We start from the raw sequence: 14,547 nt of genomic DNA on the forward strand, positions 1-14,547 counted from the left end.
CCTCCCTCCCCAGAGCAAGGGCCACATATACAAAAAGTGTGAGGCACTTGAATGAGAAGGTCAACATTTGCTTTAAGAACTGAGACGTTCCCCAGTTATAACTACACCGAAGAGCTTCATGTTTTTCAGTTCAGAGTCACAGGGTTTATGTAATCATCCTGGAGAGGAGTATAACGATATTACAGTTTCGAAGACCAGAGTGTTACACAAAAACAGCTGCAAAGGCTCTAAACCACAAACAGGTCATCTTTGCTGACTGGGAGGAAGGGAAGAAAAAGCACTTTTGGCAGTTATTACAGTAAATTAATAATCATGTTCTACTCTCTCAACTTCATCAAAATACTTTCCAAAACTGCTGCATACTCAAAAGCAGAGTTTGTGAGTTGGGATACTCAACGTTGATGGGACACAAGATGAAATGTACTGAATGTTAAGGGCACTCTGCAGAAACTTCTACAAATGGCTTAGAGATAAAACTCAGTTTTCACACTAACACGTTGTATCATTGTGAGCGTTACATGTAACTCCTTTTCACAAATCTGCTTGGATTTAAACATTTTCCTCAAACCTCACACAGGGTGCCACATGAAGAACCTGAAAATGAAACCTACCAGTCAAGTTAGAGGCAGAAGGGAAATTTGTCCAGGTAATCATTAATAGCCAAGCTGAGATACAGAAAATAAAGCCAACATGCACTCCAGATTTTTCATAGACATTCAGTTATATCTTAAGTTTGTCCCTTGATGCTTTAAGCTAAGAATCATGCATTTTGTTAACTTTTCAAAATGGTTACATGCAGAGCAACAGCTGCTGTCTCTCCTCTGAATTCAATATAACATCAACAGCTTCTAGCAGCTATGGATACACTGATGAGGCCTTGACTCAGCAGAAACCTAAACATGGAATTTATTTTAAACATATGCATAATTATCCTGCTGACTCAGGTTAGCTGGGCTGACTTTTGATGTCCAATGTTTGTCTGAAAACAAAGAGCAATTTAGAAGACGTGTGCAGGTCTATGCACTACGTTGCTTAATCTGTTCAGACAAGAGCTAGGTTTCAATGTTGGGGTGGACACCAAGGGCATAAGGACAAGGATTCACCTTGAGGATCACCATCACACCCCCAGGGACTGCATGGATCTGGGAGGTGCACCGGGATACTGTTTAGAATACAGATATGTAGACTTTTTTTTTTTAATAGCCAAAGACAACAAAAAGAATGAAAATTAGCCCCGTAGGGTTTTTCAAAGTGCATGACCTTCATTTACACAGACTTGTCATTTTACCAGACAGACTCTAGCAAACTTCCAAAAAGGAGCCCTAACACCTTTTTGTTTTGTTTGGAAAGCTTGGTGTTTTCCCTGTCGCTTCAAGCTTTGGAAACGCCTTTATTGCAATTAACAAACCTCCTCTGCAAACGTAATAAATGATTTTAAACACTTGGCCTGAACTTTCAACTTGGCCCCATGGAACCAGGACAAGCAGCCCATGCACAAGCCAGAGAACAGGCAAACCTCCCGATATCACAGAATCACAGAATCAGAGAAAGTTAGGGATTGGAAGGGACCTCAAAAGATCATCCAGTCCAATCCCCCTGCCAGAGCAGGAACACCCAGGTGAGGTTACACAGGAAGGCGTCCAGGCAGGTTCTGAATGTCTCCAGAGAAGGAGAATCCACAACCTCCCTGGGCAGCCTGTTCCAGTGTTCCGTCACCCTGACTGAGAAGAAGTTTCTTCTCAAATTTAAGTGGTGCTCATGTGGGGTGTCCAACCTGCGGCACTCCTGCCAGGACAGGCCCATCGCTCCCTCCCAAACAGCCTGGAGATGCGGGCGAGGAGCCAGGAGCTGCTGTTCATGATGCAGCCATGGGCTATGAGAGGGAGCCTGGGCAGCCACGACATAAACGAGAAAAGCGGAGGGTTATATTTGAGTTCCTGGATCTGAAGCTGCCCAAAGCAGAGGAAAACCACTTTTCCATGCCGTCACAGCAGAAAAAAAGCTTGAAGGACGTTTTTAGTAGCATGCACAGTATTTAGGCAAATCCAGAATTCAACAACTATTCTCACTTGCCCACAGATGATCGTAAGGTTAATTCAAAAATATTCTGACAAGCACTAGGAAAGGTACGAATTGGTGGGTTTAGAGCTCCCATAGGTGAGTCAGTAACTTCACAGAAAAATCAAAGGGATAGGTCCTACTTGAGGAAGAACAGAACAAAAAAAGTAAGCCAGGGAAACAGGAGAGCTGAAGACACAGGAAGCTGTACATGCACTCGGCCACGTGCCTGCCAGGACAGTTTCACCCAAGAGTTTCCTTGCCCATAGTTCAAACCTCATTTGTGACCTAAACCACAATCCCTTCTGCAGCTTTATCTTTTTAAAAAGAAACCCCTTCTTTATTTTTTTTATCCCTCAGCAATAGCAAGAGCAACATACTTCACCACGTAGCACATTGAGCAGATCTATCAAGATGGGTACATACAAAAAAGTTTTCATAACGACATTTGACATTGCACTCAGACCAACGCATTACTCCTTCAAGGTAGGCAACAAAAAGGGGGAAAAGCATCTGCTACTTCTTTTCCTTCCATGTTTAAGCTCTGTAGGTAACTTGCAAGAAGACAGGGTGCAGTTCTTCCCACCTTCCACCCACTCGTGCTGGGAACCCCCTGGGCCAGTGGCTTTGGGCACTCCTCACAGCCCTGTGAGATGCAACACCGAACTGCGTCTCTCCTCCCCAGGGGCCTTGAGAACAACTCCCAGCTCCTCAAAAATATTGCAGCTCCTCCCTGCCCCTGTACCGGCTACCTGGGAGTCTTCATTGCTTCCACCTTCCCCATGTGCGTCCCTCTGTGAGCAGCTTTAACCCCACCTCAGACTCAGTCTCACTGAGTTTGTGCTCTGGATCCAAACACCACTTGTGTGACAGGAGTTCCAAGGGGGACAGCACAGAAATATAGCAGGTTCATTAACAACTCCAAAAGCATGTCATAACAACAAAATTAAGCAAGGGAATGACATTAAAATTAAAAACCAACCAAACAAACAAAAACCCCAATAAAACAAAACCAAAAACAACCAACCAAACAAAACACCCCGTTCAATCACAGCATGGCTGCTATAAAAAATTATAGCAAAATTATGCCTGTTCCACTCCCTGCTCAAAGATATTTAATCCTGAAGGAGGACAAGACACCAGTGTGCTGACCCTTGTCACTAGACATGGCACACATTTGGGGAGAGAGACAGGAACCCAGAAAATCCAAGGAGAAAGTCCACTTGCTTTAACCAGTGCTGACAGACACCTATGGTGGCATCTGCAGTACGAGAACAGTGTGGTGTTGTTTTTTTTTTTTCCAGAGGGCTTTAAGTGCTTCTCTCTCCTCTTCCCACCTTACAGAAAACGCTGTCTCCTCCTCCAAGACTGCAGATTAATTTACTCAATGCTTAGAAGCCAGATAAAAGGGAGATGGAGCCAGATAGCTGTCAATTCATAAAGAGGTTGAAAAAATGGTTTCTTCTTCCCAGATCACAGACATGCTTTTCTTGGCTCTCAGCTACCATGCATTGAGAGGTTGTATCACACAGGGACAAGAAGTAATGAGACAAGAAAAGCCGGGGGTGGGCAGAAAGGAAAAGAAATGGAAGGAATGTCACAGACTCACTCAGGCTGTTGGTCTGAAGTCAGACAACTCATCACACAAAATGAGAAACACGTTTACGCATCACCCAAAAATCTTACTGCATAATCATATCCCCCTAAAGACGACTGTTCTGGTTTAAAACACCAAACTTGTCCACAGACACACAGGGAGCCTCCTGAGCTAAGCTCCCTCTTGCTGGCCTCCATCTCCCCCTCTCTCATCCCTCATCTAAAGTCAGCTACAAGTCAGGAGCAGTTTTGCAGTCATGTGGCTTTCTATCAGCGTAATTATTGACTCACTATTAGAAAGGACAGTTCGAGACAGCTTGCCTCTTCTGGATAACACTTAGACAATTTAAAAAGTTAAGAAACTCCCCATCCCAGAATTTATTTTGCTTGTCCCTGGCTCACAGTTTTTAGGCAGGAAGGACAAGCTGCAACCTGCGGGCGAAGAGCTGCTCAAAGCACATGTCCTACCCGGCTGGGAAGAGCCCAGTGCCAGGAAAGGGAACCCAAAAATCTGCTTCTGTAGAAGCTCTGTCGCATTTTTCCAGAGCCTGGTGGGGTTTGCACTTGGCCAAGTAAAACCCTTAGTGATGGCCATGCTGCAGCTATCAGTGATGCACGTTTCCATTAACACGATGATGAAACTCCTGTGACAAGATGGTGGTGGGAGTGCAACAGGAGCACGAGATTCGGCTGCTAAAGAAGACAGATTGTCTTTGTGGAGAGCTCCCTTTCTTTTCTTACTCATCTTTAGTTTTCTATGGTTGCCAAGTGCCCTCCTCCTGACAACAACCCATGCCACCTTCTCACACTCTGAGGAATAATATAAGGTTTAGAAGATTACAGGCTGTTAAAAAAAAAAAGAAGAAAGGTGGTAGAAAGGGAGAACTAGGAGAAATGTTAATAGTTACAGAACATTTACATAATGGCTTTTTTATATTATTCCAAAAGATTCCAGAAAATGTTACAGGTATCTGTACAAGTCATGTTGCACTGTCAATGTTCCTAACAGGAATAAGTTAGCAGAAAGCACTCTATTTTAAAACATGATTGACTTTGTACAAACAGTTTTAAGGCTTTTGTATAAGAATATTAGATGGCAGCTTCAGAATATGATTTAAATGACACATAGTAATTGCACCCTGGTGTTCAAGTACGTACCAGGAATATATTACAGGGGACTGAATTATTACAACAGAAAGTCCTATTGCTGTTCAATCTTTGTCAATGAGCACAGCACAAAAGGTTTTCAACTGTTAAAGTATGAAGCAAGTTACCTTTCTTTGCTTTTTTCTGTAGCTTCAGTGTGTCAGACGATTTCTTTTTTATCTCTTGGCGGGCTTTTTTGTATTCTAAAAAAACACACAGTCTCTATTATCAACACACTCAATGCCAGAATGAATGTTTTTCACAGAAGAGGCTATGTTTAAAGACATTAGACTACAATTTTAAGAGGACAGCTACTAGCAATCAAAGCAACTTAAAACTCGCATTTTGTAGTGCCTATACATTTGGCTTAATATAACATTTTAGGGTGTGAGCACATTCACATACCAAAATCTTTCCCAAATAAACAGTGCCTTTACAGAAATAACAACTGAGAACACAGTACAAAATTAGAGTGCTTTTCATTTCAGAGACTCATCCACTCTGAGGAATGGAAAACAGAGATGACAGGTTTCTCGAAACATCTGTTTTCAAAAACAAGTATCCAAAAATGGCAAGGCAGACAATATTCTGCGATCCCTCTCCAGCATGAGAATCAGGCAGAGGGAGAGGGTGCTAGAACTTCGCCCAAGAAAGGGTCACATTGCCAGCTCTTGCTCATGAAGTGGAGCACACTGCAGTTGCCCTCATTTTCAGATGAGCTGCAAATCCTGGGAGAATTAAAATCCCGGAACAAAATATTCCACCTCTAGTCCAGGCACACTAAAGGTACCAGATATGAAAAGTGATACTTTAAAAAAAAGATATAAAAGGCATGTATATACATATACACATACACTTCAACAAAGGAGGTCAATGCTATTTCTCTTCTAGAGATGGAAAAACAGAAGCAGGCTGGTGATGGGCACAGGAACTGTACCGGGGCCAAGTGCACCCCCAACAGCCAAGTCTACCCACTAAACCCTAAATCTCGCTGCCACTTTGGCCAGGGCCACCCCTACCTGCAGGGACCCAGGTGATTCCTCCCTCCTGCACTACCTGCTCAACACTCTACACAGCACAAGGTGGAAATTTTTTCAAGAGCTGCTGATGGAGCTGCTTCTATTTGACCGCAGTAATAGTGGGGAAGGAAGCAAATCCTCTTTTGGAGGCCAAGCATGCTCCTTCCCACCAGTTCTCGCCCTCCTCAAAATAAATTATGGTGATGCTGCTTCTTTCAGGCATAGCAAAAGTCTTCAAGTTTCAAGGGTCAGCGGTGAACTGTAACCCGTGCTAGAGGGCCATCATCTCCAGTACAAATTTTGCAAAGCCAAAGCCATCTACTAACATGCTCTTGCTGTGCAAGACTTTGCTGCCTTCTGCTCATTCCCCCAGGAAAGGCTCTGGAGCTGCCACCAGCACTGCAGCTCTGAGCATCCCATGTCCAACGACACAGCGTTCCTGTTCCCCAGGTGCACATTTCTGTATTGCATCAGGTATAAAATAACGATGCTGAATGTTTTACAGGGCTGTGCATTCTCTAGAGGATGCTATATCTGAGGCATAACATGATGGTACAGTTAGCTTTTAACTACCCTCCGAGGCTTTGCAGGGATAGATGCGGCAACTCCAATCCTCAGCACTATTGCAGGTCGTACAAGTGAGAGTGGGCTAAGACAGTTAAAACTTGTCACTGCTTACCAGTCTAGAAAAACAACCCATCCCTTGAGGTCCTGCAAACTAAACCTTCAAAAGGCATATTCAAGAGTTAAAAATTTGTTAGGCACTTTGGGAGAGGAGTGTTTTAGAAGAGAAAAGTTGCTATACATATTTAAGCGCGTCATTCAGTTCCCCAGTACAAACAAGCAAAGAGGAAGAAAAGCTGATATTACAATCTTACTCCTATTAAAGAATTCTTCCTCTGTAACTACCTTTTGCATGGTCTTTATCCAGTTGATTGGCCACTTTCTTCCACTCTTCCATCTGTTCTTGAAGTGGGTTTATCAGACAGTCAATTAAAGCACTAATTTTGTTGAAAAAACACAAAGAGCAATCAAATCCTGCAGATGCCCCTATTCTTATATAGAGAGCCAAGGTCAATATTGGAGTTATTTTTACTTTTTGCTGTGACAGCTACCAGTGTCACAATGTAAGTATCAGAACATAAAAATGTTTATGCTGGAGAAAGCAAAGGAAAAGACTGGATCAAAGAAACAAATCCACATCACAAGATAACCAGAATTACTGCACAGAACTTCAGGATAGTGAAGAACAGAGTATAAACCAGAGGAGTGACCTAAAACAGGGCCAATATAAACAGTTAGATCCTACTCATCTGTCACACAAAGAGCAGTTTAAATGGATACTCTGGAGACTGGAAAGGTTCATGCAGCCATGAAGATTATGAACTTAAATAACACATGTATATGCACAAGAAGACAGAGCAATCGTACCAGCGGACAACATCCTGCGCATGGATGTGCCTCACCGCTCACAAGTGGAGTCCGTCATACAGCACTAGTAATGCTCCACTAATTAATGAGATTGGGATCGAATCATTTAAACAGCTAACTCTGGTGTAACTAGACACTAAAGTTGTCTTCTCGCAGCCAATTTCAATAATATCTTTATTTTAAAAGGGAAAAGGCATACCAGGTCTTCAGGAAAATGGTAAAGCATTATTTTGGTTCACCTCAGGTCAAGTATAACTTTTAAGTCTGGTTAAAAAAGGCATACGTGCAAACTACTACTTACTACAGAAGCAGCTTGTTTATGTATAGCCCAGCTTACATGTGACTTAACCCTCTCCCATTACCTCAACAGTTTAACTGCAAAAAGGGATAAGAGATTTTGCCTTTTCCATACTTGTTTGTGGAAAGATTGTCTCCTGGCCACGAGGTATTTGGGCTCCCCAGTAAGCTGAGGAAGCAGCACAAAACTTGCTGCTACTTTAAAATTTAGTGACAAAGCTCAAAGTCCCAAAACAAGGACAGGTCGGTCATATCAGCAACCATCTGCTCAGCACCGAGCAACAGGAACTAACAGTGGGAATTTGCAGCTTAAGGGTGATTTGAGGTGACAGGCCCCGTCCCCAGAACACACAGTGAAATCCTGTGTGTTCACAACACCTATGAGGGAGAAACCAAGCGCTGCTCTCAGTGACATGGTCAGAGATCAGCTCAGAAGCCAATGCTGGTGAACAGTTTTAGGTGTTTCCAGTAGGAAATGAAAGAAGAACCTTGAGCTCTGGGCCAGGTACAGAGGTGCTCACCTTGAGAACTGCCGGAGTTTGGACTCTATGCTTCTGTGCCTCATACACATCCTGGTGAGAGCAGACCCGATCTCTCTGGTACCACCTGAAAAACAAAACACGAGGCAGGTGAGACCCCTGATGAGATTCCTGCCTGTGGTGTAGACGTGCCAACCATAAGGTGGGTGTCAAGTCTTCCAGAAGAACTAGAAAATAGATTCACAGTAACTGTAGAATCGACCGGGCTGTTAACTGGGCAGACCTCAGGGATATCTACCACCTTGGGAACATTAATTCTTGTTCATCCAAAGACCAGAACTGAACAACTAAACACAATTAAAAACCAGTTCTTCCCAGCAGCTTCATGTGCCATGGGGCCCAACTCCGTGACAGAAGGGTAAAAGAGAAGGGCTTGAGATGCCAAAAGACAAGAAGCAAAGCTGGCAAATGAGTGGGCATCTACAGATAGTTTATTTCCACATTTTGGAAATAAATCTAGGGGATTCGATCCAATTTTCCCATATCTCGATTCCTTAGACTCAATGCCTCAAAAAGATTTTGCTCCTCCAGAATATGTAGCTAATCCTACATATTGCCTCACACATCACTGACCCCACCAGTGGACCACAGGTACTTGCCATCTCACATCACACAGATATTTTTCATCACGTTGCCAGAAGGTGGCACCATTTGCTCTAGACCCTCATTCCGTTTCTGACAACTGCATGACAGCAAGAGTCATTTTTTGCAAGCGTTGCTCCCCGGAATTTTTCCCTTTTAAAAGCACGCATTCCTCCATTTCCCACTTTAATCAGCGTTATCAACTTTGCTCAGCCTATTAAATTTCAATATAATTTTGTTTTGGTTAGTGTTAGTATTGATAATTGCTTAGTTCCTATTTGCAAAACAAATCTACTATTTTCAGGGTACAAACATTAACCTTTGTACAAAGCTTTTCCACTGGAATAGTGAAGACATCAGCATCTATTGAAAAGTCCCGTTTGATTATTAAAATGACCTTAAACTTGTAATATACAGTAAAATATCTTCCTTAGGCTTTAAAAGGGTGTTGTGCAAGTAAAAAAATATTTCCCTAGTAAAGAAAATTGAAAATTTTAATAATTTTATTTATTTTTTAAGCATGAAAACAAGTCATCATCTTCCTGCATTCTTGCAGAATTAAATCCTGTGCCCACGATATGGCTCTAGAACAAAGACACTAAATAACTGGAACAAATTGTGGCTATTTGGTATTTTCCATTGTTCAAAAAGATAAACAGAAAGTCCTTTGTCACTTGCCCAATTACTCATGTTTTTATAAGGAGCTTTTGAAATAATATTATTTGGTAACACTGAAGAGCTGCAGCCTCGCTGGGTGGCTGGGAAAATCATACGGACTCCAGGCTGGATCCAGACCCATCACTGCGGGCAATGCTGCACTGGCACGAGCTATGAGAGACTCTGGTGACTCGAAAAGCGATAGAGAAGATGGGGAAAAGCATACGGGAGAGAAAGCAACTGGAAGAAGAGGACAATGTCCACAACAAAAAGTGGATCTCTGTCCCAAAACATGGGCATTTTTCTCTGGAGCAGCTGCCAAATAAAATAACTCAGAGCCTCATGTGACATAATTTCAACTGCAGAGATGGAGAAATGAACCAAAAACTTTCGCCACCATCGGCAAAGCAATTCCCAATTGAGTTTAAGCAAAAGGGGGGTTTTCAGGTTGAAAACTCACTGAAATACTGGAATACTAACGAGTGTCAATGGTTAAGCGATGCTGCTTTCCTAAGCCCATTATATGAAAAAAGGAAGAGTCGTTTCACAACAATAAATAGGAAATAAAGCACCATGTGTTTTGGAGACTAGGAAACAAGGGTCAGTTACTATTAATATTAAATTGCAAGCTAACAAAATTCTAACTGAAATCCCAATAACCAAAGTATAAATATATCCCCCCAACACATAGCACAGATGGATGGGAAAGGTCAGCGAAACAGCTATACAAAGTCAGGTCTATACACTGGTAGCTGTGCTTCTTTAAAAAACACAACAAAATAAAGCCTGGGATAAAAAGGTTATTCCACAGAAAAAAAAAGGCAAACCAAACTGGTTTGGGATGAGGGGGGGTTACTGGTTCTTCCCACTTTTTGAAACTTCATGTTATCTACAAGTGTTTACAAGAGCATGGAAGTATTTATTCTGTGAATAAAGACTACTCCAACAAAGCAAAGGAAAAGGGAATAAAAAAATGGTTCTGAGAAGTTTTGAATGCCCCCTGTGGAAAAAAGGTGGGGCAGAAGACTGGTTTAGGAGCCTGCCTGGGCAGGGGAATGAGAGGCAGTGCTGGGCAGTTTGGGAGGGGGGAGCCAGCACCCCGCTCGGTCAGCGCGGACCCGGGGGGCTGTGGGGAGGTTCCACTTTAACAGCCCATGCCCAGGGGTCAGGCAGTGCCGGCAAGGATCTGTGAGGGGGTTTGAACTCCCGAAGCAGCAGCTCTTGCCAACCATTCACTGCGAAGGTCCTGTGCAGCCCTCCTTAGAAAGCGTTAATCCCCTCCAAACACCACCTAAATTATAAACTTAACCTGCCTAAAAATGAAGTGCTGGGGAACACGATCGCTCCGAATTGCTACGACAAGAAAGGATTCCTGTTCCTCTGCAAAATAACTTGTTACCATCAATAAACTGAATTTATTGATAAATAAACTGAGTTTACAATAAACTGAATTCAGAATAAACCAAGTTAAACGACCTCAAAAAGGAGATTTCCACAGTGCCACGAAATATCAACGTCAGGATTGCAGCAAATGCATGTCCCCTATACGTTCTTCCCAGCCGTCCTCTGCTCCTCTGGCTATACAACCATTTGAAGAGCTCCCCACAGCCTCTTGCCACAAGCCTTATGATGCCACTGGACACAGGCAGGAGTGAGCTTGGCTTTCATTCCTCACAGCCACCTCGCAGGCCCCGCTGCCACCAAAGCCTGTGCCCGGTGGCTCAGGGACACACGGTGAGCCAAGGCGGGGCAGGTGGCAGCACCCCGAGGAGCTGCTGTGGCCACCAGCTGCTGCCCCAGCAAAGGGGAACCCGTCTCCATTCAACCCACGCTGCTACAATAAAGTCATTATGCATTTCCAATTCCCATTTAAAAGCTCATGTTACTGGTGTGTAATTAAATGCAGGACTGAGAAGCTTTGCAAGAGACAAGGGGCTTTTTAGATTTGGCACCCACTTGATTAGCAGAGGCAAGAACCATGTCCAAGTGTCCCTACGTACCCAGCCAGGTGAGACAGCCCACAGAGGTATGGATACACCTCCTGCAGGCTTTCTGGATGCTGAAACAGCAGCAGCATTTTGGAAAGGATCACCTTCTTGGATATGCCTAAACAGTTTGTGTTTTGGGGGTGCCTCAGCAATCCCTTGTTAAAAATCCGCCACCAGACTGAAGGAAGGACGGTACCAGCCCATCTCCTCCCACGCCTGAATGCCACCGCTCCTCCTCAATGTATTAAGTACTTCAACAGCACCAGAGTTAAACAGAGCTTTACTTCCTTGTTCCCAACTATATCATCTGTGAAGAATCAAAATGCTTCCTGAGAAGGCAAAAAAAATTAAATACAGGCCTGTCGCCACCCCTTGATTTACTGAGTTGGAGCACCACGGCCATTCCCAATGCGTTCCACAGTCCTTCCAGGAACATGTGTGGTACAAGAGTTTATCTCAACTGCCAGCAGGTTTCTGCGAGGGCTGGTTCCCACCAGAACTGCACTGATGCTCCTGTTTCCAAAGGGCTGGGATCAGCTGGCTACACAACCTGGCAGAAGGGAACTCTTTTGTACTACTGCAGTGGTTTGAAAATGTCCAAAAATAACAAGGGATGGTAGTTTGGATTTGTTTCTTTTACCCAATCTCAGCCAGACAGCCTTAGTGAACAAGAGTAACATACGCTTTATATGACTTAGCGTTCCATGTTACAGTAGTAGTTTACTCACAGAGGAGTGGGTGGCCAACGCACATGCTCGGCAAACAGAGATGGACCTTACAAAAGCACCATTAATGTGTGTGCAGGTCCTGGTATGGGCTATGCAGGTGAGTACTCAAAATCTGGTAAGAAGTTTATTGCACTGGGCTATGCCACAGTCATATAAAACCTGCTTCAGCTTCCAAATTAATTTACAGTCTATCTTTTCAAAAAGACCAGCTCCATAAGTGACCAATTGCCCACTTACTCAAGAACAGAGCCATGAGCCAGGCGGGCAGAAGACCAAGCAGAGATATGACTCCTTTTTCGGTGCCATCAAGCCACAGACATGGTGGCAAAAAGCATCTGAAAAGCAGCATGTCAGGAGTACGTTGAAAGCATTGCCTGTCTCCACTTCACTTAGAAGCAGGTCCCTGGCAAAAAGTCATGACATTTTGCAGGAGCTATAATTTCCTGGAGAGAAATACTTCTTTTCTTTCGTGACCAAGGACAACACCCGAGGGAATGGCAGGAAGATGCGCCAGGGCAGGTTTAGGTTGGACGTTAGGAGAAGGTTCTTCACCCAGAGGGTGCTGGAGCACTGGAACAGGCTCCCCAGGGAGGTGTCACGGCCCCAAGCCTGACAATGTTCAAGAAGTGGTTGGACAACAAATTTTGTTGAATTTTGGGGTTGTCATATGCAAGGACAGGAGTTGGACTCTATGATCCTTGTGGGTCCCTTCCAACTCAGGACATCCTATGATTCTATGAATACTCTGGGCACATCAGCAAACTTTTCATCAAACCCAGTGTATGTTGGGTGGGTAACCTGGGCTCCATCCACTGCTCTGCAGCTATGCAAGTTCAACTACTGTGCCTTGGGCTCTCAGTTTATAAAATGAGGCTGTGAATTATCCTCTTCTCTGACACACTACAATAATTCATCCATTAAGGCAAACAATGCTTGGGAACAGTGTAAAGTAATACTTCAAAACCAGAGATGAGAGCTGTATTCATCAAAATTCCCACTCAGAGAAAGTGGCTTAACAAAATGCTCCTGTCAAATTTGATTAGAAAGTGGGTGATAACATCAGCCTTATTTCTCGTAAGTAAAAGGCAACTCTGCAAGGCAAAATGTGTTTTTGCTCTCACCTTCCCTGCTTCTCCCTGTTCCTGCCTAAGCCTGTGTAACACCAAAACCCCTTTTCACACAAGATAATTAAATGAAAGCCTGTGGATCACGACACTACAATGAGTCCACTATAAAGGCACAAATGATTTTCTTTCGACGCTTGCTTGTCATTCAACATTGCAGAGAGACAACAGGGAGAGATTGTAGGAAAGAGACTCAATTGTTTTATTGGCATCATTATGTTTGTACTTAATAATGATCATATATCAAGGAAATGATTATTTGATGAAACGTGCAGCTGTACAACTGCATGGCCTCTGTATACTCCGAACAACCCACTACAATCAACCTCTTATTTTCCTCCTCCCACTTCACTGCTGAGCAAGCCCAGAAGGCTCAGAAGACGACGGCCTTTCGGGAAGCGCCTTTAAGGCTCCGACTTATTAACGAGCTCATCTTTATCTTCAAGGGCAGAGTCCAAATGTGCCAGCCACCTCCTTCTTTCCCAAAAGGGAGAGAATGATGAAAAATGGGAGTAATACTTTAGTAATTTCAAAGATATCGGAAGTGGCTTCCATTTTCGAGCAAAGATTAAAGCAGGAGCAGAACAGAGGCCAGATTATTAAATCCAGCTCTGAACACAGAGACTACAACAGGATGACTAACAGTGGGACATTTTAAGTTAATGGTCATTACTCAACCCTTATCCAAACTCATGCTGATAGAAGAGCAAGCAGTTTCCATCACTGATTACACAGGGCATGGACCGTGATCTTGCAAAACTGTTTATGCGGATGCCGTCGTGAAACTCAAGGGTGATGGGCTCAGTGCCAGGGAAAATGTAGCAGACACGGAAAAAAGGGAGGCTTTTGCCTAAAAGTGACCAGCACAGGGGTTGTAAGCATTGCCACTAGAACAGAAACCTGAAAATGGAGCTATGGTAAAACTTTACATTTCAGGGTGTCAACAGCTTCCACGTAAGTTGGGAAAACATGTCAAGAACTGCAGACAACAGAAGGATATTGTTCAGCATCTACCAGCCAGGAAAAGAAAACAGGACACCCTTATTCCTACAGCTACTAAAAGCCTTTCTGATCAGTGCTTAGCAAAGTCTCTGAAAGTTGCTGCTCAAAACCAGCTAAAAAACATTTCCTGAAGTATTTTTTAAAAAATTTAATTTAGACATCTTTCAGGGAAGACTGGATCAACAAATGCAGACTGAAGGTCAAACTCACCTAAAGATTTTAGATTAACCCAATTTAATAAAACAACTGTGGCAGACCATTGTCACATTCTGCATCTCAGTGGTTGTCATTGCAAAGGAATAGCTTGCTTGCAATATTCAGTTGAGCGCCATTTGGGGCAAATTACTTGGAAAACATATTTAGAGGGGCCTGATATGAAG

The 14,547-nt window shown here is 43.4% G+C and overlaps 1 protein-coding gene across 5 annotated transcripts in view; it reads right to left on the bottom strand.

The window, feature by feature from the left end:
* Positions 1-14,547, bottom strand: part of MTSS1 (MTSS I-BAR domain containing 1) — a 127,122-nt gene that overhangs the window by 25,612 nt on the left and 86,963 nt on the right. For all 5 annotated transcript variants that reach the window (XM_065627515.1, XM_065627513.1, XM_065627514.1 and 2 more), the window contains exons 4-6: positions 8,069-8,153; positions 6,729-6,820; positions 4,929-5,003 (exon numbers count right to left, since the gene is read on the bottom strand). In XM_065627515.1, coding sequence (XP_065483587.1) covers positions 4,929-5,003; positions 6,729-6,820; positions 8,069-8,153 — 252 coding nt within the window. The remainder of the gene's footprint in view (positions 1-4,928; positions 5,004-6,728; positions 6,821-8,068; positions 8,154-14,547) is intronic.

The sequence above is a fragment of the Caloenas nicobarica genome, chromosome 2, assembly GCF_036013445.1.
Source record: "Caloenas nicobarica isolate bCalNic1 chromosome 2, bCalNic1.hap1, whole genome shotgun sequence".
Lineage (NCBI taxonomy): Eukaryota > Metazoa > Chordata > Aves > Columbiformes > Columbidae > Caloenas > Caloenas nicobarica.